The sequence below is a fragment of the Papio anubis genome, chromosome 19 (assembly GCF_008728515.1).
Source record: "Papio anubis isolate 15944 chromosome 19, Panubis1.0, whole genome shotgun sequence".
Classification (NCBI taxonomy): domain Eukaryota; kingdom Metazoa; phylum Chordata; class Mammalia; order Primates; family Cercopithecidae; genus Papio; species Papio anubis.
The window spans coordinates 16,585,526-16,611,345 of NC_044994.1; the positions used below are offsets into that span (position 1 = coordinate 16,585,526).

A 25,820-nucleotide genomic window follows, 5' to 3' on the forward strand; every position below is an offset into this window, starting at 1 on the left:
ACAGGTAGTTGAAGGAGCCTTTGCAATACCCAAGAGTGGATGACAGGTGGGTAGTTCAGATGTAAATTCTGGACTACATATATAAATTTGTGATCATCTGCGTGGAGGTGACATGGCTTCATTTCATATCATGCAGGAGATGGTTTAGGGAGAAAGAGGAATCAAGTCAGAAGAAAAGGAGTTAAAGCTGTGCTTTATTTCCTGCCCTTCAGATAACTTTCTTCACTCTCATTAAATCCCTTTCCCATAGTTCCCTTCCACAGTCTCAACAGGTGACTTGTGACTTCACCTCCTACTTTACCAAGAAAACAAAAGCCATTAGATGAAGGCCTTCCAAACTTACCACCAAACCAACAAACCTTCCAGCACCTATATAATTTCTTCCTTTCCTTTTTCTGTTAAAATGAAAGAGGGATCCTTCCTAAGATTGGAGCTTCCACAGATGTTCATATAATTCCTCCCTTTACCTCTCCAGCAACCTCACTCCATCAACTCGCTCTCTCCTAGATCTTCAAGTGCTCTCAAAATGTACCTGCTACATGAATGTTCTCTAGTGTCTACCATCTTTAAAAACTCTCCTGCCAGATGGTACCCTTTTTTTCATTCCTCCTTCAGAGTTAACTACTTGAAAGAGTGGTCTACACTGGCTCTCTCTATTTCCTCTCCACTCTAACTTCTTGCCCCACAACTCCATTGAAACTGTCCTTGCTGCCAGACACAGTGGCTCATTTCTGTAATCCCAATAATTTGGGAGGCCAAGGCAGGAGGATCACTTGAGCCCAGGGAGTTCAAGACCAGCCTGGGCAACACAGTAAGAGCTCATCTCTACAAAAAAATAAACAAAAATTAGCCGAGCGTGGTAGCACACACCTGTAATCCCAGCTATCCAGAAAGTTGAGATGGGAGGATCATTTTAGCCCAGGTGGTGCAGTGAGCCATGATCATGCTACTGCATTCCAGCCTGGGTGACAGAGTGAGACTCTGTCACTCCCTTCTTCTGAGATGCTCTTCTGTTAGTTTTCCTGAGCTCCTAGTTCTTGGCTTTATCTCTTAATTGTTGAACATTCTGCCTGAAACTCTACTTCCCCTTGCACTCTTCTTAGGAGAGCACGTATACTCCCATGGCTACAATAACTTTCTATACACTCCTGTCTCCCAAGTCTCTAACTGGGGTCCCAGTGTCACTCCCAAGCCTCTGACTTGCACATCAATTAATGAATCTCAACCAAAAGCTCAATTTCTCTTCTTCCCCCCAACCTCTTGTTTCCTTTTTATATTCTTTTTCTTGGAGGTAAGCACTCTCTTTCTCTATCCTCCCCATCCTGGCTTTCTCCCTGCCCCGACAACCCCAATCTATTCTTTACTTTGTAGTCAGAGGATATTTCCAAAATTTAAATCTGATCTATTAATTCCCTTGCTGAAAATTCAACTCAGTTTTTTTTTTGTTTTTTGTTTTTTTTTTTTGGTAGAGACAGTATCTTGCTATGTCACCCAGGGTGGAGTGCAGTGGCTATTCACACATGCGATCATGGTGCGCACTACAGCCTCTAACTCCTTGGCTCAGGGGATCCTCCAGCCTTAGTCTCCTAGTAGCTGGGACCACAGGAGCACCACCAGTCCACTCCCAGCTTCAGCTCTACATCTTTTGGGACATAGTCTAAACCCCTTAGCATCATAAAGCCATGCGTATGTCCAGACTCACCTCTAATCACTATCACCATGGTATTTCACGCTGCAGCAATTTTGAACAACTTTCAGTTCCCAGTATTGACGTGGTCTCTGATGCTTAGAGCCTTTGTCCATGTTGTTCTTTGGTGCTTTGAATGCTTCCCCAGTTTCTTCGTCTTCCTGATATTTATGCTTCATGCAGTCTGAGCTTAAAAATCACTTCTCACCCGGTGCGGTGGCTCACGCCTGTAATCCCAGGACTTTGGGAGGCCGAGGCAGGCGGATCACGAGGTCAGGAGTTCGAGACCAGCCTGGCCAATATGGTGAAACTCCGTCTCTACTAAAATACAAAAATTAGCTGGGCATGGTGATGCATGCCTGTAATCCCAGCTACTGGGGAGGCTGAGGCAGGAGAATGGCTTGAAACCAGGAGGCAGAGGTTGCAGTGAGCCGATTGTGCCACTGCACTCCAGCCTGGGTGCCAGAGCAAGACTCCATCTCAAAAAAAAAAAAAAAATTACTTCTCTCCAAAGGCCTTCCTGACTCCATATGGCTGGGTTAGGGGCCCTTCCTACATGCTGTCCTATTACTTTGTACTTACTCCTATGATCATCACATGGTCTGCAAATGACTCTTGATTTAGCTATCTTTCATCTTTAATCTAGAAGTAGATTGGCCTTTTAGCAGGAATGCCTTGCTTACCAGTTTATTCCCTTTATCTAACATAGTGCATGGCACATATTCAGAAATCAAGAAATCATCGTTAAATGAATGAAATGAACTGGGGCTTTATGTCTAAGATGTTTTATAAGAAGGCAGTATAGGGAAATGGAATGTACACAAAATTTAGAATCAGAAAGTTGGATCAAATCCCAGTTCTCTGTCTCTTAACTATCTATAAGACCACAATGTATTTACCTTCTCTGGATGGAGGGCCACAAGGTGCTAGGCACTGTACTGCAAGCTGGGGATAAAAGGATGAAGACTTAGTAACTGGCATTAAGGAAGCTGAGTTTAAAAAGATGTATATAGAAATAGGTGAGACGTGGGAGGAGAGAACATCCCACATACAGGGAGTGACATGCAAGAAGGACTGTAGTAGGCAAGCAATAATGTGCCTCATTATCAGGAGTGTAGTTCAGTGAGGTTAGAACCTAAGGTGCTAGAGACAGCTGGGGTGAAAAGATGAGACTGGAGAGAGAAGCAGGAGCCATATCTCAAAGGACCCTATACTGTGTCATAAAGTTTGAGATCCATTCTCAGGGCCGTGGAGTTAAAAGCCCAAAGAGTTTCAAGCAGGAGAGTCACAGTACTGGATTTCCATCATAGGGACAAAGCTTGTGGCGATGTGGAGAATGGGTTCAAAGATGGGAATGTTGGAAGCAAGAATACCAGCAAGGAGGCTGTTGCAGGGGGCTCTGTCAATAGATAACAGCGGCTTGAATTTTTGTGGGAACTATGGGGATGGTGCAAAGTATCAGTAGACAGATTCAGGGGATACTTAGGTGATGGGACAGAAGGAACTTGGTGATGGTTGCATGAGAGGGATGAGGGACAAGGAAGATAAAGGATGGCTGCCATGTGTCTGGTCCATGCAACTGGCAAGTAGAGGAGCCATTTCCTGAGGTTGGGAATGCAGATGAAGAGGCTTTTGAACAGTGGATGCTTTAACGAGAGAGCTCTGTTAGCTGAAGGCAGGATGGGTGGAAGGGTAAAGTCTGGAGTCAGGACAAGGAGCTAAGATGTCCCTGCAGTAGTATAGGGGTGAGGTGATACGGCCTGAACTAAGGTGAGCAGCTGGAATAGAAAGAAGAGAAGGGTCTTAGAAATTAAAATAAAATCCTGAGCCCTTTTAGTGACTGAATGAACTCCCTCTTGGCCAAGGGGACTCTAGAAAAAAAACTGAAAAACTGAATTCCTGGCCACGATGGGAAGGGAGGTCAGACATGCCTCATTATACCACATGCCTTTTGGAGGTTAGGTGTAATGACCAGCATTAATGTTAAAATAGAGATAATAAGACTGACAAGGTCAGGCACAGTGGCTCCCACCTATAATCTCAGCACTTTAGGAGGCTGAGGCAGGCAGATCCCTTGAGCCCAGGAGTTTGAGACCAGCCTGGGCAACACAGTGAGACCTTGACTCTAAAACAAATTTAAAAATTAGCCTGGTGTGGCAGTGTGTGCCTGTAGTCCCAGCTACTTGGGGGTGCTGAGGTGGGAGAATTGATTGAGCCCTGGAAATCGAGGCCTCAGTGAGCTATGATTCCCACCACTGCACTCCAGCCCAGGTGACAGAGTGAGATCCTGTCTCTAAGAGATAAAAAGTAAAACGAAGTAGAGGAAGGTTGTGTGGCATTTTTCTAAGGAAAGTTCAGCAAGGTATGGAGCCCAAGCACCCCATCGGAGGAATCCTGTCTCCCAAAAGTAGGCCTACTGAGTAACTGTGCCATACTCTTGCCTGAGAGCTGCCCACGAAAAACGTGGTTTCAGTGCAAGCATAGCAATAGATCTCTGAGCCCAGTAGCTGGAGCCCTCAGTCAATTACTCTTCCTGCTAAGATTGAAGAGGTGCTTTTTCTCGGTCGTCACACAAGAGTCTCAAAATTTAATGTGCATACAAATCACCTGGGAATCTCATTAAAATGCAGATTCAGTAGGTCTGAAGTGCGGCTTAAGTTTCTGTATTTCTAACAAGCCCTCGGATAACATGCTGTTGGTCCACAGACCTCACTTTAAGTAGCAAGGGCCTAGAGAATACTTGAAAGCGTCTTATTCAGGCTATCTAAATGGGTTATTGAGAACTCTTCGCAGGTTTAATGCCTCACCCCTGATGTGCCAGGCAATTCTGTGGAAAACAGATATACACAATTCTAGGTTAGATTTTTGCCATTCAAATAACTCATTCCTCCTTGTGTAAAATCACAGCTGTCAAGCCCTTCTTGTCATACTACTTGTACAATCCCTTTATGATTATCTCTGTATCACCTGCATATGTGCATTCGTTTTTGGTGCCAAGAGAGGGCTTTGACCCTCTATGATGTCAATCATCTCCTTTTCCCCCTCCAATTATTTGGCATGGACAGTATGTTTCCTAATCTTAGGCAAAACGTTTCAAGCCCCTCCTATCAATATTGGGCTCCAAAATCCACCCTACATAGAAAGTTTGGTGCAGCCAGTTATCATAAATTTATCTTCTAGGTGTGAGTTCTCAGGGATTTGGGGATGTGCATCTCCTCCTGATTGCCTGAAGATTTGTGCAGTTACCATCCTGACCCCTTTGCATATCTTGGCTCAATTCCCTATATTGTGTCTACTGCATAAAACAGCAGTTTCATACTTTCCAGAAGCAATGGATTTCTTTCTTCAAAGAATGCTTAAGTAGATTAAGCTGTTATGGCTGAAACAACGAGAGATGAAATTAGAGAGATGACCAGGAACATATCTTGTGAGTTAAGGCGTTTAAGTGTTATCACGAAAGCAAGGGGGAGCAACTAAAGGATTTCAAGGGAGGATACATGAACAGACTTACACAGTTTGATTACTTTGGCAGAGGCGAGAGAGGAGGATAACTTGCAGAAGGTCCAGATGCAATCAGTAAGATTAGGAAGGAGTATGAGGAATACAAGGGCTATCAAGAAATCAGAGTCATCAGAACTTGCTGCCTGGGTATGGAGGTAAGGAATGAAGAGTATAGTATAGTATGTCTTCCAGTTTTCATCTTGGACAATTATGGATGCAAGGGTCCAAGGGTTGCCAATTATTGAACTGAGGAATATAGAAAAAGGAGTAAGTTTAGGAAAAAGTGATTGAGTTCAGTTGTGAACATACTGAGTTTAAGGGAGACAGCCAGTAACCATTTGAGTAAATGGATGTGTACATCACTGGAATCTGTCTGAGAGACCCCGTCTTGGATCCAGGACTGTGTTTTTATTTGCAGAGTATTCTCAGTCTCTGCTTAGGAAACTGCTCAAGGTTTACACCAAGTAGTCTTTTGCAACTGAATTGTCTATACCATCTTGCATTTTTCCAGCACATTCTTCAAAATGTAGGTTGACTACTACACTTGTTACTTTAAATTACTTCTTTTCTTTTCAAAGGGCTCCTTGCATGTCCAAGTTTGGGGCCTTATTCAGGGTTCTCTGTATTGGCTACATGCTAATGCAGGCCAGAGAAATGGGGAGGGTTTTTTTCTGTTCCCTTTGGCAGAGTCATTTCCATTTAGAATTTGAGCTCAAAAGAAGACTTAAAAGGTTATAGCTTTGTGGAAATAGGAATTAATAATAGAAAATCATGGGTGTAATCTGTAGAAGATGGTCTGGGTTGCTATGATATGTGGTTAGAATAGAGGTACTATGTGTAACTAATTGAATATATTGTGCTTTGTTTAGAAGGTTAAGTTTTAACGTGGCGTTTTTCAAACTTGGGTTTTAAAGTTTTAGTGGGGCTGCGGGGAGGGAGGGAGTACTGCTGAGTACTTGGGACTTCAGTCCTATTTCCACTTCAGCCAGAACAATCAGTCCTATTTTCATTTCAGCCAGAACAAATTTGTTTTCCATAAACTTTCATTGAAGAAAAGGTTCCACGGCCTTTTAAAAAAGTGTGAAAACCATTATGTTTGCATAGAAGCTGTAAGAAATATGAAAAAGTCAGTGAAGAAAGAGTTCAGGGATGGGTGTGGTGGCTCACACCTGTAAACTTAGGGCTTTGGGAGATTGAGGATGGCGGATCATTTGAGGCTAGGCGTTTGGGACCAGTCTGAGCAACAGTGAGACCCCCAACTCTACAAAATATAAAAATAAATAGCTGGGTATGGTGGCACATGCCTATAGTCTTAGCTACTAGAGGAACTGAGGCAGGAAGATTGCTTGAGCCCAGGAGGTTACAGTGACTTATGCTGATGGACCAAATATATGACAGTGGTCTCATAACACCACTTGCATGTCCAATACCGTATTTGTAATATGGTATTTGTACTACCATACCTTACGGCATTTGTACTACCATATTTGTACTGTATCTTTTCTTTGTTTAGATACATAAATACCATGTGTTACAACTGCCTATTCGGTACAGTAACATGCTGTACAGATTTGTAGCTTAGGAGCAACAGGTGATACATAGCCCAGATAAGTAGTAGGCTACACCATCCAAGTCTATTACTCTATGAAGTTCACACTGTCACGACGAAACCGCCTAAGGGTAAATTTCTCAGAACTTATCCAATCTTTAAGAGATTCATTACTGTACTTCTGGTTCAGGTTTACTTTTGTTCCCTTCACATCTTAGCCCCTTAAAGGCAATGTATGACATATGATTTTGCATCTCCCATGTTTAGCACGGTAAGAACCTAATAAATGTCTGTTGAATTAATAAATCCACAAGGCTTATACTCATTGTAAGTGGAATTCTCTACAGCTGTTGAACTCCTAACTCTGCGAAGAGTTTTATTTTTCTGTACAATGATTTATCTTAAGAGAACAGTTTTAAAGGGGGCCAGAAAAATAACCATGATTAAGGAAGAAAGATGTAGTATTTTGAGTTTTTGTGTATTATGTGTGAAGAAAAGTGAAGCAAGCAAGGATGCCTTGCAATCAAGAGAATAACTGCCAGATTGAGGTGTCTTGAATAAGGTGGTTGATATAATTCATAACCAACGTATTAGAATGTCATGGAACGTGTGTTATCGGCGAGGGAGTAATGGCAAACTGATTCATTTTCTGGGAAAATGAATCAATGCTCTAGTTGACTGGCATAACTACTATCTCGCACAAAAGTTGCCCCCACAATATTCAAGGAGACTAAAGAAAACGATCGCAATACAACAGTGAATGGGAGAATAAGGTTTCTCCTCACGCTTTCAAAATTACCGCCAGCCTTCTCTGTTCTCCAGTTTTGGTGAATCAGACCTAACTTTGCCAAAATCCGACAAAACTTGAAACATGTTAAAAACAAACACACAAAACCTTTGCCTGGGAATGTAAAGACGAGTCTGGGGCTGTGGACTGGGGTTTGAGTCCCTTCCCGGGACGCGGCGGTAAATGACTCCCCAAAGTCTCCTGGCGTTCCGATGGCGCCAGGGCCGCAATGGGCAAGCAAAAGCCCCCCGCCCCGGCACATTCCCAGGAGACAGAGCCAAGAAAGCCTCCCGCAGCAACTCCGGAGGGCCGGCTTTCCCTGTGTCTTTGCCCTACGGGAGAGTGGAAATGCGGGAGGGAGGCCCCAACGGAGAACCCCACAACAAACCCGGGAGCCCGGCGCCCCTTGCATCTTTCGGCCCGCAACCCGGAAGCAGATGCCGGCTGCGCGGCGTGGCAGCGTTGCGGTTCCGGGTCCGGCCGCGCCGGAGCCAGCTCTCGGCTCGCAGCCGCAGCGCCCCGCCCCCGCGCTCCGGACCTGGCAGGCGGCGGCTGCAGGGCCGGTCCCTGGGCCACATGGCTGAGGGGGACGCAGGGAGCGACCAGAGGCAGGTGAGGCCCCGGCGGGGTGCCGACTCTCCAGGCTCGGCTCGGGCTCGCCTCGCCACCCCAGTCCTCCTCAGCCGAGGGGCACTCCGCCCGGGGCAGCTCCGGGTTCCGCCAGCACTGGCCACGCCATTTGCTCCACCGCGTTCCATTTTTCCGGCGCTTCCCCTCGGCGAGCGCTCTTAGGCCGGCAGCTCCTCGGCGGTCGCGGGCTGGGCCTGTCTCGGACGGTGTCCTCGTCAACCATTAACACGCGACTAAGCAGCTCTGGGCCGAAGGCAAAAACCAGGGTTTCGCTCCCCACCCTGCCGCCGCCGGGTCATCTTGGACAAATCACTTAAGAATTCGGGTTTCCCCCTTTGCAAAATGGGCAATAGCCTAGACCCTGCACGTCCCCGAGAGCCCACCGAATCTCACTCCTTCTGGTCCTTGGCATCGAGCTTTCCCTGTGCCTTGTTCACGTGGGCGATCATATGTCTTTTCCTACAGGGCTGTGAGTACAAAATGAAATGCTGCGAAGTCGAATGGATGCTTTGCTTCCCATCTTTTCCCTTTAGGTCCTCCAGTTATTTTTCTGTTTTAACCCCAAGCCCAAAGAATAATTTATGAAATGTTTTAAGGGTTTGATTGCCACCCACCCACCCATCCAGTCCTTGTGTATCCCCTCCCCACCTCCCCACCACACAAAATTTAATTCGAAAGAACCAGTGAGACACCCAGGAGGAGTACACAGATAATGTGGGGCAGAGCTATTGGGGGTAGGAGTCAGGGGTGGAGATTACCTGTTAAAAAAGAGAAGGTGGAACAGAGAAGATAGGTTTATCTTTTCATGTGTGAATGGTCATTACAGAGTATGGGAGTGCATATATATTAAATTTTGGCTCAGTAGTGGCCAAAAGCACAGTAACGCAGTAGCAAGCCTGGCTGCAGTCATTGGAGTAGCACCTAGCAACCCCCCAGAGAGTAGAACACGGTGACCTGCTCTTAAGAAACATTTGGCCTGGTAAGGCTCGTCTAGGAATCTTTTATCTATGCTGGTAATGTTGAATGCGAATACCTTATAAAGTAGTAAGAATAGGATTTTAAGATATGTACATTTGTTGACTTTTTAAAACATCAATTTCTTTCAGAATGAGGAAATTGAAGCAATGGCAGCCATTTATGGCGAGGAATGGTGTGTCATTGACGACTGTGCCAAAATATTTTGTATTAGAATTAGCGACGATATAGATGACCCCAAATGGACGCTTTGCTTGCAGGTACTTTTTCCCCCTTCCCTGCAGCCATCTTTCAGTTACAATATTAACTATATGGTTGACTTCTGTATTCTAGTGATTATTTGTGTTGTTTTCTAAATTGTTGTTGGCTTTTGTCAATGGTGAAACACGTGGGCAGTTACATCTCAGATCACTTTCAAATCATACATTGATTGATAGTTTCAATCTTTCTAATCCAGTTCTTTTAATCATTTAAAAGTGTTAATGTACCCTTGAGAGACTGTAGTTTTTCTTCCCTTCATTATTCTCTTCATCTAACAGGAAAGGGTCCAAACCTGGAAAGATGCCTAACATTTAAAAGGAAGGAGAGGTTAATAATGTGGATGACTGGTAGAGGAGACACTCATTTCTTTATTAATTGAGAATCAATGATCAATTATCAGTTGTAATTAGGATAAAATAAATGAAAAGGTCAGCTATGGCTTTTCTTAGTGCTTAATCTTTGATGACTGCTTGTATGTACTTTCAGCATAAAGGAGGCAAAACAGTTTTTGCCAGTGTTTGTTTTTATAATACTGATTTGCAAAGAAGTATGTGTATGGTTCTCTATTGTATGTTAGCTGTTTCATATAGTTAATAGTGTTTCCTAGGATTTTTGTAGTATTTCTTTTGAAATACTGAAAAGTGCCCAGAAAATATTATAATGCCACTCCATCCACTTGGGGTCAGGGTATAATGTCCATATTTCAGTTTTCCTTTTCCTTTCACCTCTGTCCTCCTTGCCCTTTTTGTCCGGTTGCTAGCTTTCTAAATATGGTTACTTTTGAACCTTGATGAAGTGTAAACAGATGTTTTTGAACCTGCATTGTAGGTGATGCTGCCAAATGAATACCCAGGTACAGCTCCACCTATCTACCAGTTGAAGTAAGCTGTATTTCTACATTTATATTGTTATAAAAAGATTATATTTTGAAAGATGTTTATACTGTACTTTGCATTTACGGGAAATATCTTTCTTATTAAAATGTATATAGAAATTAAAAATACCTTTTGGGTTTGGTATAGAGCATTTAAATAAAAATTAAATTCTATAAAACAGTGGAATATGCCACTTTGTATGAAAGAGAATCACAAGGTTCGTAGAGGTGAAGTAGCTGCAGAATTGTCTTTAGAGATGAGGAAGGAAACCTTCCTCTTGAGCCTAGTAATCTAGAAACCTTGGCCGTTAGAGTTTCTCCAAACCTAGTTCTCCTGACCTAACCACAGTTCCTTGATGTACATGTAAGACTGCGTGCCTTCCAGGAGTTACTTATGGTGCTTCTGGTGTTTCTCCCTGCCCCTTTCCCCATTGATGTTGACGAACCGTCTTCTTAGAAGCCCAAGCTTAATCTTTTATGAGTCATGACCTGTTGATGCAAGTGATATTTCATCTACCTTGGCCTCGTCACCCAGTAATATGTATAAACCCTTGGGAACAGAATTGCATAAACTCAATTACTAGGCTGGTCTGATTGTAGACCAGTAATTGATTTATAACCAGTAATTGATCACAACTGGTTAGATTACTTTGTTTCTTCACTCCCACTGCTTCACTTAATTAGCCTTAAAAAAAAAAAAAACTCAATTACTAGAATTTTTACCTATTAGTTTTTTTGTGCACATATTTTAAAACCATAGCATTAATGTTTACTGTTAATAATGGTTCTGTAAATTTTTATTTTTATTTATTGCAAATGATAGATATAGAACGCTTGTAAACATAAATATCCTTTTCAGAAATTTTTTTTTTTTTTTTTTTTTGAGATGGAGTCCTGCTCTGTCTCCCAGGCTGGAGTGCAGAGGCGTGCTTGGCTCATGCAAGCTCCACCTCCTGGGTTCATGCCATTCTCCTGCCTCAGCCTCCTGAGTAGCTGGGACTAGAGGTGCCCACTACTGTGCCTAGCTAATTTTTGTATTTTTGGTAGAGACGGAGTTTCGCCATGTTAGCCAGGATGGTCTTGATCTCCTGACCTCGTGATCCGCCCGCCTCGGCCTCCCAAAGTGGTGGGATTATAAGCATGAGCCACCGCGCCTGGCCAATTTTTAAACCATTAAAACAGAGTAATTTTGGTGTGGGTTTTGTCATGGTTTCTTGGGAAGGCTGAATGAATTAATGCTAATTAAAGCATTTTGTGACTATATAGATTTATACAAATATAAGACCGTTTTATGAAAATAATTTTTTAAAGCCAAAAAAAATTTGTTTGTCATATAATCAGTAATTTGAGATATAAACATAATTCTTGAATAATCTTCTTAATTGTTTTATTTAATCTTAGTGCTCCTTGGCTTAAAGGGCAAGAACGCGCGGATTTATCAAATAGCCTCGAGGAAATATATATGTAAGTGACAGGTAATTTTTAAAAAATAATTCTGTTAGTGATTGTATTGTGGGCTTTTGTTGAACCTGTGAACCCTTTGTTAGAACCTTTCTAAACTTTTTAAAGCTACTTCTGCTTTAACAAAAAGAATTCACTTGAAGAGACCTTGAAAGGTTAGTTATATAATTTTATATATACATTTGATAGCTTCTACTTAGATACAAAAATACAGCAACATTTAGAGCTAATAACTATAAAAAACACTTAGCCAAGCTGGGTATGATGGCGTAGGCTTGTAATCCCAGCTATTCAGGAGGTTGAGATGGGAGGATTGCTTGAACCCAGGAGTTCAAGACTAGCCTGGGCAATACAGTGAGACCCCCATCTCAAGCTCAATAAATTAAAAAAAATTATTTGCTAAAAGGATCTTAATTAAAAAAAACACTTAGCCAACTGTGAAAGTAAATTCAGAGATACTGCTCTTGATTTGGTATTTTCATAGGCTATGTAGAATGAAATTGATAACAGAATCCTAAGTGTAATTATGTATTAAATGTCTATGTACCTTGAGTGGTAATTTCCCTTGTATTAGGCCATAAGACTCAGAATCTCTTGATGGGCTATATTTTTCGTTCATTCCTTCATTCAATAAATATTACATGGCAGGCACTGTACTAGATCCTGGGTGCAGGTATGGCTAGCATGAACAGAAGTGCCCTTTATCATGGCAGTTAGAATTTCTGGTGGGGGAGAGGTATTACTTATAACATTGTAAAAATGAATATAACAATAACTGTGGTAAGTTCTATGAAAGGAAGATATGCCAAACTAATTGAATTTGAAACAAGACCTGACATAGTCTAGGAGGTGAGGGATGGCTTGTTTGACTTAAAAGCAGAGTTAATTAGGGAATGATAATTCCAGTGAGAGGCCACAGCACAAGGCTTGGTGTCAGGGAGCTCGGCACGTTGTAGGAAACAGTGATGGTGATATGCAGTGGTAAGAGACAGGATGAGATGGAGGGAATATGGTAGGAAAAGGACCTGGAGAGGTAGACAAGACAGGTCCTCCAGAGTTTTGTAGGTTATGTTAAAGATTCTGTCTTTATGCTAAGAATAGTTGGAAGTAGAGAAGGGTTTTAGGTAGTAGGGTGCCGTGATAAGATTTTCTCTGTTTTTTTGAGACAGGTTCTTGCTCTCTTGCCCAGGCTGGAGTGCAGTGGCACAATAGTGACTCACTACAGTCTTGACCTCCGAGGTTCAAGCGATTTCTCCCACGTCAGCCTCCCGAGTAGCTGGGACTATAGATATGTGCCACCATGCCCAGCTAATTTTAATTTTTTTTAATTAAATAATTTAAAAAAAATTTTTTTGAGATGGAGTCTTGCTCTGTCGCCCAGGCTGGAGTGCAGTGGTGTGATCTCTGCTCACTGCAACCTCTGCCTCTCAGGTTCAAGCAATTCTTCAGCCTCAGCCTCCCGAGTAACTGGGACTATAGGCGCCTGCCATCACGCACAGCCAATGTTTATATTTTTAGTAGAGGCAGGGTTTCACCATGTTGGCCAGGCTGGTCTCGAACTCCTGACCTCAAATGATCCACCCACCTTGGCCTCCCAAAGTGCTAGGATTACAGGCACGAGTCACCATGCTCTGCCTTCAGCTAATTTTTTTAAAAATTATTTTTTTGTAGAGATGGAGCCTTGGTTTGTTGTCCAGGTGGTCTCAAACTCCTGGCCTCAAGCAGTTCTGCCTTGGCCTCCCAAGGTGCAGAGACACAGGTTTAAGCCACTGTGTCTGGCCATGATAATATTTTCATTTAAAAAAGATCATTCTAGGGCCAGTGTGGTGGCTCACACCTGTAAACCCAGCACTTTGAGTGGCTGAGGCAGGTGGATCATGAGGTCAGCAGTTCGAGACCAGCCTGACCAACACGGTGAAACCCCGTCTTTACTAAAAATACAAAAACATTAGTTGGGCATGGTGGCGGGCGCCTGTAATCCCAGCTACTTGGGAGGCTGAGGCAGGAGAATCGCTTGAAACTGGAAGGCGGAGGTTGCAGTGAGCCGAGGTTGCGCCACTGCACTCTAGCCTGGGCAATGAGAGCAAAAACTGTCTCAAAAATAAATAAATAAATAAATAAATAAATAAATAAGATCATTCTATTTCTGTTTGAAGTAGTGTTTGGAAGGTAGCAAGAGTAGATGTGGGACATCAGGGGGCTAATGCAGTTGTCTAGAGAAGATATAACTATGATTTAGATTAATTTTAATGAAATAATTTAGTAAAATAAATAATGTTCTGGAATATCAGTTTTACTGTAATCCAGGATCTAGTAAGGATTGTATTATATGTTCTAGGTGGCCACTCCATTTGGTACAGTGACAGTCCCTCTTTGTGTCCCTGGGATCCAGGCCAGGTTTCTTTTCCTTCCAAAATATTTAATTAGAAAATGGTAAGTTGTTGTGGAATCCATTCTACTTATTCCTGCCTAGAGCAAGTATGGTCTTTCTTGGGTCCCCATTTAGTGATTCCATCATCCTTGGCGGAAGTATAAGTATTTCCTTAATTAAATGTTTTCTGAGATCTCTTCCTAACATTATTGGCCACTCCAACTTTTGTGCCCCCAACAAACTTCTTTCTATAATCCTCTCTTATTTGCCAATTTATCTGCCCACTACCCCCAGCCCCCGAATAGAATAAGATCAGTATACTGCGGATTTGTTCACCATTAACACCAGAATTGTTCATGTAGTGGCCATTTTTCAGCTCTTACCTAACTTTTGGTGATATTGACCACTCCCTCCTTGGAAATCTTTCCACACTTAACTTCCATCATGTTAATCACATTCATCAGTTAGCGTTTTTTCTTACCCGTGTACAATGTCATACACTCAGAAGTGGCTCTTCACTTGCCTATCCCCTATCCCAAACATCCTCCTTTTACTAAAAGATACCTTCCTACAGGACACAACTTTCCTTTTCTCTTTAACTAGTTCACTTGAGCTATTTGAGACTTAGGAAGTGTCAGAAATTATAGTTTGTTCTAATGGTGGGATATGGTGTCTTGTTTATTAAACGTGCTCGAATAACCTTGGTCCAGTGGTTATTATTTTCACACATGTAGTCTAAATAGAAATATACGTCTTACTTGTAAAACTTTTTTTTTTTTTTTAAATAGGGCCTCACTGTATTGCCCAAGCTAGCCTTGAACTCCTGGGCTCAAGCCTCAAGTGATCCTCCTGCTTCAGCCTCCCAAGTAGCTGGGACTACAGGCACATACCATCACACCTGGATTTATTTTTAAAACTTTTATGTGACAACTTTTTTTTTTTTTTTTCTGAGACTGAGTCTCGCTCTATTGCCCAGGCTGGAGTGCAGTGGCGCGATTTTAGCTTACTGCAACCTCTGCCTCCCAGGTTCAAGCAATTTTCGTTCCTCAGCCTCCTGAGTAGCTGAGATTACAGGTGAGCGCCTGTACACCTGGCTAATTTTTGTATTTTTAATAGAGATGGGGTTTCAGCATTTTGGCCAGGCTGGTCTTGAACTTCTGACCTCAAGTGATCCACCTGCCTCGGCCTCCCAAAGTGCTGGGATTACAGGCATGAGCCACTGCGCCTGGCCTTTGTGACAACTTTTAATCATATTTTCCATATAATTCCAGCAGAGGGCAGCAAGGGAAAAATACAGGTTTTTAAAAATTAAACATGAGCCAAGTGTGGTAGCTTTTGTTTGTAATCCCAGCATTTTCGGAAGCCAATGTGGGAGGATTGCTTGAAGCTAGAAGTTTGAGACCAGCCTGGGCAGCATTGTGAGACTTTCCCCATCTCTATAGAAATTTAAAAAATAAAAATTAACTGGATATGATGGGGTGTGCCTGTAATCCCAGCTACTTGGAAGGCTGAGATAGAAGGATCACTGGAGTCCAGGAGGTCGAAGTGAAGTCACTGCACTCCAGTCTGGATGATAGAGTGAGACACTGTCTCAAAAATAAATAAATAAAAAGTAAGTCTGTGAAGAAGAGACTCTTTAGAAGAGCAGTCAGTAACTCAGGAGGGATATAGTGGAGGCCTTTATTAAGGCAACAAGAATACGAATGGAGAAGAAGGTCAGTTAAAGAAATACTTAAAAATATATTGGCCAGGCGCGGTGGCTCATGCCTGTAATCCCAGCACTTTGGGAGCCTGAGGCAGGCGAATCACCTGAGGTCAGGGGTTTGAGAGAGACCAGCCTCACCAACATGGAGAAACCCCATCTCTACTAAAAATGCAAAATTATCCAGGCGTGGTGGCGCATGCCTATAATCCCAGCTACTTGGGAGGCTGAGGCAGGAGAATCACCTGAACCCAGGAGGCAGAGGTTGCAGTGAGCTGAGATCACGCCATTGCACTGCAACCTGGGCAACAAGAGCAAAACTCCGTCTCAAAAAAAAAAAATATATATATATATATATATAAGCTAGGATTTGGTGATTGATTAGGTTAGTTTGGTTATTGTACCTACTTTTTTTTTTCCTGAGATGGGGTCTCTCTCTGTTACCTAGGCTGGAGTGCAGTGGCATGATCGTAGTTCACTGCAACCTTGACCTCCTGGGCCCAAGTGATCCTCCTGCCTTAGCCTCCCGAGTGTCTGGGTTTATAGGTGTGCCACCACTGGCTAATTTTTGTATTTTTTTTTGTAAAGAAAGGGTCTCGCTACCTTGCCCAGACTTATCTGAAATTCCTGGCCTCGTGTGATCTATCTGCCTCTGCATGTCAAAATGTTGAAATTACAGGCATGAGCTATTGTGCCCAGCCCTTAATTTTTATTTAAATATTTTGCATATGAATATTTTGAATAAATGAAAATATTTTGATAAAAAGTAAATACATTTAAAATACTTAGAATATGATACTATTTAAGATAAAATGAAAAGGATTACAAGTTTTTTATAGTATTTGATTTTGTGAATTTCCATTATAGCAATATTTAATTTAGAATCCAAGAAGATAATTTTTGAAATTTTCTACATCTCTTCACCTTTTGATGCATCATGGAATCTTAGGTTTTAATGTTGGTGAGTGAGGCTTCTTGAATCAAAAATTACATTGGATAAAGTTAAACAGACAAGGAATACTGTATTCAAGGCCCCTGCAATAAGGGAAAGAGGCCAGAACTAAGTGTAAACTCAACTCCTCTGAAACAAAAGGCAGATGGGTTTTTAAGGGCCAGGATGAGCTAGTGCAAAAGTACTGAAAGATATTATGTGGGACCATTAATCGGGTGTGTTGGGCATATTAAGTCATTGTTGAGTCTGCAAATATTTCTCTTTGTAAGTAGGCCATGTGTGTTTACTAATACGTACCCATTGAAGTTAGCCTCCTCTACTTCCACAGAGACTGGAAGATAAGGGCAGTGTCTTCTTTGATGATGTGTTTCAAAGGGATGGTTCCCAGGTCCTTGAGAAAGACATTTCCTGGGTTGTAAAACCAATTAAAGTTTTCTATAAAACGATTTACATATATCTCAAAGAGACAGAGAAGGAATTTACAATGACAAGTTCTGTAAAGAAAATGCTCTAAGAAAAGGGAGGCAAGGTCCTAGAGTCAGGAATGGGCCCATATAAAGTTTAGTCTAGCTGAGGTTAAGGCTGTTTCAGTCAGACTTTTGGAGTCAGTTTTTAAAATAGTGGCATCTCTTTGTGTCTATTTTCTCATCTGTAGAAAGGGGATAATATTGTCAGCATTAAACTAGCAGCTATCTTTTTTTTATTCTTTAAATTTTTTTTTTTTTAGTTTTTTGAGTCTTGCTGTGTTGCCCAGGCTGGAGTGCAGTGTCACAATCATAGCTCACTTCAGCCTCCAAACTTCCGGGTTCAAGTGATCCTTCCACCTCAGCCTCCTAAGTAGCTGGGATTATGGGCACCCATCACTGTGCCTGGCTAAGTTTTTTAATTTCTTGCAGAAACGGAGCCTCGCTTTGTTGCCCAGGCTGGTCTCAAACTCTTGGTTTTAAGCTATCTTCCTACAGTACTGAAAGTATAGGTGTGAGCAACCACATCTGGCTGGGTTTTTTTTTGTTTGTTTTCTGTTTTTTGTTTTTTTTTTGTTTGTTTGTTTTTGAGAAGGAGTCTTTTTCTGTTGCCCAGGCTGGAGTGCAGTGGCACGATCTCCACTCACTGCAACCTCCACCTCCCAGGCTCAAGCAATCCTCCCACGTCAGCTTCCTGAGTAGCTGGGATTACAGGCACCACCACATCTGGCTAATTTTTGTATTTTTTTTGTAGAGAAGGGATTTTGCCATGTTGCCCAGGCTGTTCTCGAACTCCTGAGCTTAGGTGATCTGCCCACCCTGGCCCCCCAGAGTGCTTTGATTACACTACACCCGGCCCTGGACTGTTCTTATTTTAAAAAGCATCTCTTCCAGCTTATAATATTGAAAATTAGGTGACAGAAACTCAGATCAAATGATCAGTTTAACTTTACACAGCTTAGTGCATTTTAGTGAATAGCTTTACTGTTATATCAACCAATACAAGTATTTAGTTTTAGTACTAAGAATTGTAGTGATGTGGGGTGTGATGGGGAGGATTTGAGGGTACAGAATTATTTGAAAACGTTTTTTTTCTGTCTGCTTGTTTTGAAAGTTTCAGTGGGTGCTGATGAGTAGTAATAAAGAGAGATAATGGTTTCAAGGGAAACTGTTAGAGGAAAGAGGTGAAGTGTTGCTGTATAGTAGTGTGGTGATATCTTTAAACACATACCATACTTATCTACAGTTAGTGTCTTTCTCTAAAGAGCAGATGCTTGGGCCTTTATTTTATTGCTGTTGCCATCATTTAACATAACTATGGACATGACTTCAAAACCCGTGACACATTCTTTTTCTCAGTGATCCTTTGAGATGGATTTAGTTACCCGGGACAACCAAATATCATTTGGAACCAAAATTTGTCAATTTAGGCAATAGAATATTTATTTAGGCAATAGAATATTAGGCAATAGAATGTTTTGTCAGAAACAAGATATGAATATAAAATTGTTGAATTGTCTTTTAGGTCTTGTAAATTGACTCCCTGAAGGAGTTCCCCATATGCTTTGCATTCTTTGTTGTTGAGATAACTATACTAAATGATAAGGGTACCAAATAAGTGGTTTGAAATTCTTTAAAAAGTTTAAAAAAATCAAGCAATGATCATACTGAAAGATTGTATCCACTTACAGAAACTAAGTCACATTTATATTTCTCTAATCCATCTAGTTTGGAAATGTTTATTCCCCTCTTTAGTTACCACTCTTCTGCTTATTTTAAAGTTAGCCATGTTAATTTTGGAGTTGACTGGAATTTTTAAGGTTGCTATAACCTGTATTAAATACTCAGACACAAATGTTGATAAACCCCAGGTTTTTATAAATTATTTTAAAAAAGAAATGGTTAGATTGTTTATAATGTCTTTGATTGTAAACGTCAATATCTTCTTGAATTTGAGAAGATGATTTTTGAAATAACAAATTTTGTTTTCCCTGAATTTTGTTTAGACAGAATATCGGTGAAAGTATTCTTTACCTGTGGGTGGAGAAAATAAGAGATGTTCTAATACAAAAATCTCAGATGACAGAACCAGGTAGGATTGAAAAATATTATCAATAGTCTTTTAACTTATAATTACATTTTTATGTAGATACTCTAATTGAAATTTAATATGAAAATCTGTATTCTGGTTTAAGGTTTGTATATTATAAAATCCAAGTTTCTCTGAAAAGTTTCATTACTTATGTAATTATAGTTATTTCTTTCTATAAGGTTTAGCGTCTTTGATTTCATATTATAGTATTCCTCCTTATCTGAGATTTCACTTTCCATGGCTTCAGTTACCTGTGGTCAACTGTTGTCTGAAAATATTAAATGGAAATTTCCAGAAATAATTCATAAGTTTTAAATTGTGTGCCATTCTGAAAATATTATGAAATCTTGGGCTGTGCCATTCTATCACTTCATCTCATCACATAGGCATTTATAATTTTACATCATCACAAGAAGGGTAAGTGCAGTGCAATAAATATATATATACACACACACACACACATATATATATATATATGGTTTTTTTTTTTTTTGAGACAGAGTCTTGCTCTGTTGCCCAAGCTGGAGTGCAGTGGCGTGATCTCGGCTCACTGCAACCTCCGCCTCCCGGGTTCACATCATTCTCCTGCCTCAGCCTCCGCAGTAGCTGGGACTACAGGTGCCCGCCACCACGCCCGGCTAATTTTTTTTTGTATTTTTAGTAGAGACGGGATTTCACCATGTTAGGCAGGATGGTCTCGATCTCCTGACCTCATGATCTGCCTGCCTCAGCCTTCCAAAGGGCTGAGATTACAGGCATCAGCCACTGCGCCTGGCCTCAAAGTATGTTGTTATAATTGGCCTATTTTGGTTTTAATTATTGTTGTTAATCTCTTACTGTGACTAATTTACAAAATAAACTTTATCATAGATATGTATATATAGGAAAAAACAGCATATATAGGACTCAGTACTATCTGTGCTTCGAGGCATCCACTGCAGGGTCTTAGAACATATCCCTTGCAGATAAAGAAGACTCCTGTATACTTTTATAGAAGTAGAATTTTATGGTGAAAGAACTTGGATCGAAAATTTCTGTTCTCTTTGACTATAGTTAAGGTAATGTGAACTTTGTAACTTTCCTCATGAATTATTAGACTACATAAATGAGATATTTCTTTCTTTCTTTCTTTTTTTTGAGACAGAGTCTCAGTTCATCACCCAGGCTGGAGTGCAGTGGTACGATCTCGGCTCACTGCAACCTGTGCCTCCCAGGTTCAAGCAATTCTCCTCCCTCAGCCTCCCAAGTAGCTGGGATTACAGGTGTATAACAACACGCCTGGCTAATTTTTGTCTTTTTAGGAGAGACAGGGTTTCACCATGTTGGCCAGGCTGGTCTTGAACTCCTGACCTCAAATGATCCACCTGCCTTGGCTTCCCAAAGTGCTGGGATTACAGGCATGGGCCGCTGTATCCAGCTGAGATATTAATTTCAAATGAGTCTAGTGTTTATAGAAAAAGAATTTTGGGAAGCACAGTGACCAATATTAGGATATAGAAATTAACTTTGCAGTTGAATTTTTTATTGAGATATAATTTATATGTCATAATTACCCTTTTAAAGTGTACAGTTCAGTGGTTTTTAGTATTCCCATTGTTAGGCAGCCGTTACTACTAATTTTAAAACATCTGAACATTTATATTTTGCTCTATTATTAATCTTCTATTGAATCATTTAAGTATATGAACAACATGGAGGTTTTCAGTGTTTCCTCTTACTTCACTTGCTAGTCTTTGTTTCACTTACCACAAAGGCCTTTGAGAGGGTGAAATACTCTATTTAACATGTTATTTCCAAATAGGATGTTCTTGTTACACTGCTAGAATTGTTTTTAATATGAGAAAAAGAGGGATTAAAAAAGAACTATAATCCCAGCACTTTGGGAGGTCGAGGTGGGAGGATTGCTTGAGCCTGAAAGATCAAGGCTGCAGTGAGCTATGATCATGCCACTGCACTCCAGCCTGGGTGCAGGGTGAGATCCTGTCTCCAAAAAAAGAAGAAGAAAAGAAAAGAAAAACAGAACCTGGTAGTTTACTTACTAATTTTTTAGAAAGCTATTTACGGGAAACTATTTAGGACTCCTTTGGCAAAGTCAGTGTAAAGTTGATAGCAGTATATCTTTTTTTAGAGCCCTTTTACCATTTTTCTATGAGTGCAAGTATTTTTACTGCTTCTATTAAAATCAGAGAGATAAGGATAGACACTCGGTTCTCTATGGTATGATTATGACACGTTGCATGCCTGTATCAAAATATCTCATGTGCCCCATAAATATATACACCTGTTAAGTATCCACAAACATTAAAAAAAAGAGATAAATGACATGAAGTATTGTCTGTATAACAATCTTTCTCCAAGTATTTTCTTCAACTTTTTATGATCCATGTTCTGATTTTGTAGCATTTCAGGACATCTATGAGAAAAGTATTCTCAGAATTCCAAAAACAAGTTATTTGTCAATCTGCCTTTCTAGAGATGGATTGCAGAAATGGAATATATTATAGTAAAAAATTAGGACTCTGAAAACTTTTGTATCACTTAACTCTTAGGAAATTTTAATAATTGATCTTAAAAATGACATTTTTTTCTGGGTACAGTGGCTCATGTCTGTAATCCTACCACTTTGGGAGGCTGAGGCAGGCAGATCACTTGAGGTCAGGAGTTTGAGCCCAATCTGGCCAACATGGTAAAACCCCATCTCTACTAAAAATATAGAAACTAGCTGGGCTTGGTGACAGGTGCCTGTAATCCCAGCTACTCGGGAGACTGAGGCAGGAGAATTGCTTGAACCTGGGAGGTGGAGGTTACAGTGAGCTGAGATGGCCCCACTGCACTCCAGCCTGGGTGACAGAGTGAGACTCAGTCTCAAAAAAAAAAAAAAAAAAATTAAAAAAAATAAAATAAAATAATATTTTTCCTTACCTGTATCCATAATATAGTTTAACCACTCCTTAACTTTTGGAGTTACTGATTTGTGTTGTATAATTCATGATTTTGAATTTTTAGAAATTTTTTGTTTGGATTATTTTTCTTTAAAATTGTTTTTGTAGACTTCATAATAAAGTGGAAGGCTTAACAATTCTGAAGAACTAATAAGAAAAAGAGCTAGTGATCAGAATAGCTCATGAGAAGTCTCTTCTGCTAGTAATTTACTTGTTAAGTAATTCATTTTGGTTTTACGGTTAATCTTCAGTACAGATTTATTCTTTATTATTTATATATTTTTTTCAGCATAGAAATTCTGATTTTGAACTGATTATACACAGCTGTTTACAATTTCTAAAACTTTTGAACTAATTTTAAACGTACAGAAAAGTTACAAAAATGGTATGAAGGGCTCTTTTATATTCTTTACCCTGATTTCCTGTTAACATGCTATATAACCATCATACAGTTATCAAGAGCAGAAAACTGACACTGGTGTGGTATTATTAACTAAACTAAGGAGCTTATTCAGATTTTACAAACTTACCAATATCCTTTCTGCTGTTGTAGGATCTTGTCTAGGATTCTACATTGTATTCCATTGTTGTGTCTCTTTACTCTCCTTTAGTCTGTAAACAGTTACTCAGTGTTTCCTTGACTTTTATAACCTTGACACTTAACGAAGACTACTGATAGTTATTTTGTAGAATGCCCCTCAATTTGGGTTTGTCCAGTGTTTTCTCACGATTGGAGTGAGATTAGCCATTTTTGGCAAGAATACTAAAAAAATGCTGTTGCGTCTTTCGTAGTGCAACGTATCAAGGAATTTATATCATATGCTTTTTTTTTTTTTTTGAAACAATTTCGCTCTGTCACCCAGGCTGGAGTGCAGTGGCACAGTCTTGGCTCACTGCAGCCTCCACCACCTGGGTTTAAGTGATTCTCCTGCCTCAGCCTCCTGAGGAGCTGGGATCACATGTGCCTGTCACCATGCCTGGCTAATTGTTTTTGTGTTTTTAGTAGAGATGGAGTTCCACCATGTTGGCCAGGCTGATCTTGAACTCCTGACCTCAAGTGATCCGCCTGCCTCGGCCTCCCAAAGTGCTGAGATTATAGGCGTGAGCCACCATGCCTGGCCTATATGCCTTATTTTTAATTTTAATTTTAATTTTTGAGACTGAATATTGCTCTGTCACCCAGGCTGGAGTGTGGTGGCATGAACACATGGCTCACTGTAGCCTCCACCTCCCAGGCTCAAGCTATCCTCCCAGGCTTGGAGGATATAGCTGGGATATAGGGTGTAGCTCCAGCATAGGAAGACCCTGTCTCTACAAAGAATTTAAAAAGAGCTGGGAGTACAAAAAATTTTAAAAGTAGCAGGGAGTGGTGGTGTACTCCCAGCTACTTTTAAAATTTTTTGTACAGACGAGGTTGCCTAGGCTGGTCTCAAACTCCTATGCTCAAGTGATGCTCCCGCCTCAATCTCCCAAAGTGCTGGGATTACAGGTGTGAGCCACTGTGTGTGCTGTATCATATGCCTTATTATTGGTGATATTTACCCTGATATCTCAGTTAAGGTGGTGTTTGCCAGATGTCTCCACTGTAAATCCTGTAGTCAGGGTTCTCCAGAGAAACAGAACCAATAGAATGTATGTGTGTATATATATGTGTGTATGTACACACACACACACACACACACACACACACAGAAATATATTTTAAGAAATTGGCTTATACAGTTGTGGAAGGTGGAAAGTCCAAAATTTGCAGGATAGGCCGGCAGGCTGGGGATCCAGGGAAGAGTGAATGTTATGTTTTGAAAACAAAGATGGTCTGCTGGAAAAATTTTCTCTTCTGGGGAAAGAGGAAAAATTTCCTCTTCCTGGGTAGAAAAATTTCTACCAAGAAAAGACCTCTGGGGAGGTCAGTCTTTTCATGTTAAGGCCGTCAGCTGATTGGATGAGGCCCATATGGAAGAAAGTCTGCTTTACTCAAAGTAACTGAGTTAATTGTTAATCTCATCCAAAAAATACCTTCAGAGAAAAATCTAGAATAGTGTTTAACCAAATATATGGGTACCGAGGCTGGGCACAGTGGCTTGCACCTGTAATCCCAGCACTTTAGGAGGCCGAGGTGGGTGGATCACTTAAGGTCAGGAATTCAGGACCAGCGTGGCCAAACATAGTGAAACCCTATCTCTACTAAAAATACAAAAATTAGCCGGGCATGATGGTGCGTGCCTGTAATTGCCGCTACTTGGGAGGTTGAGGCAGGAGAATCACTTGAACCCGGGGAGGTGGAGGTTGCAATGAGCTGAGATGGCACCACCATACTCCAGCCTGGGTGACAGAATGAGACTGTGTCAAACAAAAGTAAACAAATATATGGGTACTGTGGCCTAGCCAAGTTGACATGTAAGATTAACCACTGCGGTTACTATCTTTCTCTTTGTAGCTTGAGGGAGATACTTTGAAGCTATGCTAATATCCTGTTTCTCCTTAAACTTTCAGCCACTAATTTTAGCATTTATCCATGGAACTTGTCAACAATATTTATTACTGTGGTGTTTGCCTGATGATGATTTTCTATTTTCTTCATTTCTTCTTCATTTAGTAATTGGAATTCTATTATGAGGAAGGGATGTCTGTCCTCTCCATTTATGTATTTATTTGTTTATCTGTTTATTATTTATATCAGTATAGACTCATGTATATTATTTCAGTCCATGGGTTAAAATGCCATAAGATCATTTTTTTTGTTGTTGTTGCTCAAATTGTTGTAGCTTTGACCTTTAAGGGCCCCTTCAGGTTAGCTCCCGTGTTCTTTTTATAAGCCCCATCTCCTTTTGAGCATTTCCCAGTTTGTGGATCCACACAACGTTCCAGGTTCATCTTATAATTTCCTTGCTCCAACTCAGGAATCAACCAGTTCTCCTATGGGCTGAGTGCTGGTTCCTACCATTGAAGAATGGTGTTTAGAACCCAAGACCTGGGCGCGGCACGGTGGCTCACGCCTGTAATCCCAGCTCTTTGGGAGGCCGAGGCAGGTGGATCATGAGGTCAGGAGATCGAGGCTAACACGGTGAAACCCCGTCTCTACTAAAAATACAAAAAATTAGCTGGGCGTGGTGGCGGGCACCTGTAGTTCCAGCTACTCGGAAGACTGAGGCAGGCAGGAGAATGGCGTGAACCCGGGAGGCGGAGCTTGCAGTGAGCTGAGATCACCCCACTGTACTCTAGCCTGGGCTACAGAACGAGACTCCATCTCAAAAAAAAAAAAAAACAAAACAAAAACCCAAGACCCAGTGATTTTTTAAAACAGCATCGTTTCTTATCTGCATCGTAGAGTAATTGTGTCTCATATTCACATAGGCCCAGATGTAAAGAAGAAAACTGAAGAGGAAGATGTTGAATGTGAAGATGATCTCATTTTAGCATGTCAGCCAGAAAGTTCGGTTAAAGCATTGGATTTTGATATCAGTGAAACTCGGACAGGTATAATGTTACTAACTGATTTCTTTTGTGGAGAGTGGGTTGGTAGTATTATGTATTGTTCTTTGAGGTGATAGATAAATTTACTAATTTTCTCA

General features: G+C 41.0%; 2 protein-coding genes across 8 annotated transcripts in view; one reads left to right on the top strand and one right to left on the bottom strand.

The window, feature by feature from the left end:
* OSBPL1A (oxysterol binding protein like 1A) overlaps window positions 1-7,928 on the bottom strand; it is a 247,289-nt gene extending 239,361 nt beyond the window's left edge. Inside the window, exon 1 of the transcript XR_004180037.1 lies at window positions 7,913-7,928. The gene's annotated coding sequence lies outside the window, so the exon portion shown is untranslated. The remainder of the gene's footprint in view (window positions 1-7,912) is intronic.
* Window positions 7,929-7,988: 60 nt separating this feature from the next.
* Window positions 7,989-25,820, top strand: part of IMPACT (impact RWD domain protein) — a 66,629-nt gene continuing 48,797 nt past the window's right edge. For 6 of the 7 annotated variants that reach the window (XR_002518649.2, XM_009192551.3, XM_009192550.3 and 3 more), the window contains exons 1-6: window positions 7,989-8,136; window positions 9,261-9,389; window positions 10,219-10,271; window positions 11,666-11,728; window positions 19,221-19,306; window positions 25,603-25,725. Coding sequence is in view for 6 of the 7 variants with exons in the window: in XM_009192551.3 (XP_009190815.2) it covers window positions 8,101-8,136; window positions 9,261-9,389; window positions 10,219-10,271; window positions 11,666-11,728; window positions 19,221-19,306; window positions 25,603-25,725 (490 nt within the window). In the remaining variant the exon portion in view is untranslated. Of the gene's footprint in view, window positions 8,137-8,297; window positions 8,624-9,260; window positions 9,390-10,218; window positions 10,272-11,665; window positions 11,729-19,220; window positions 19,307-25,602; window positions 25,726-25,820 lie in introns of those variants that run through there. The other variant, XM_009192553.4, reaches the window with a different exon arrangement.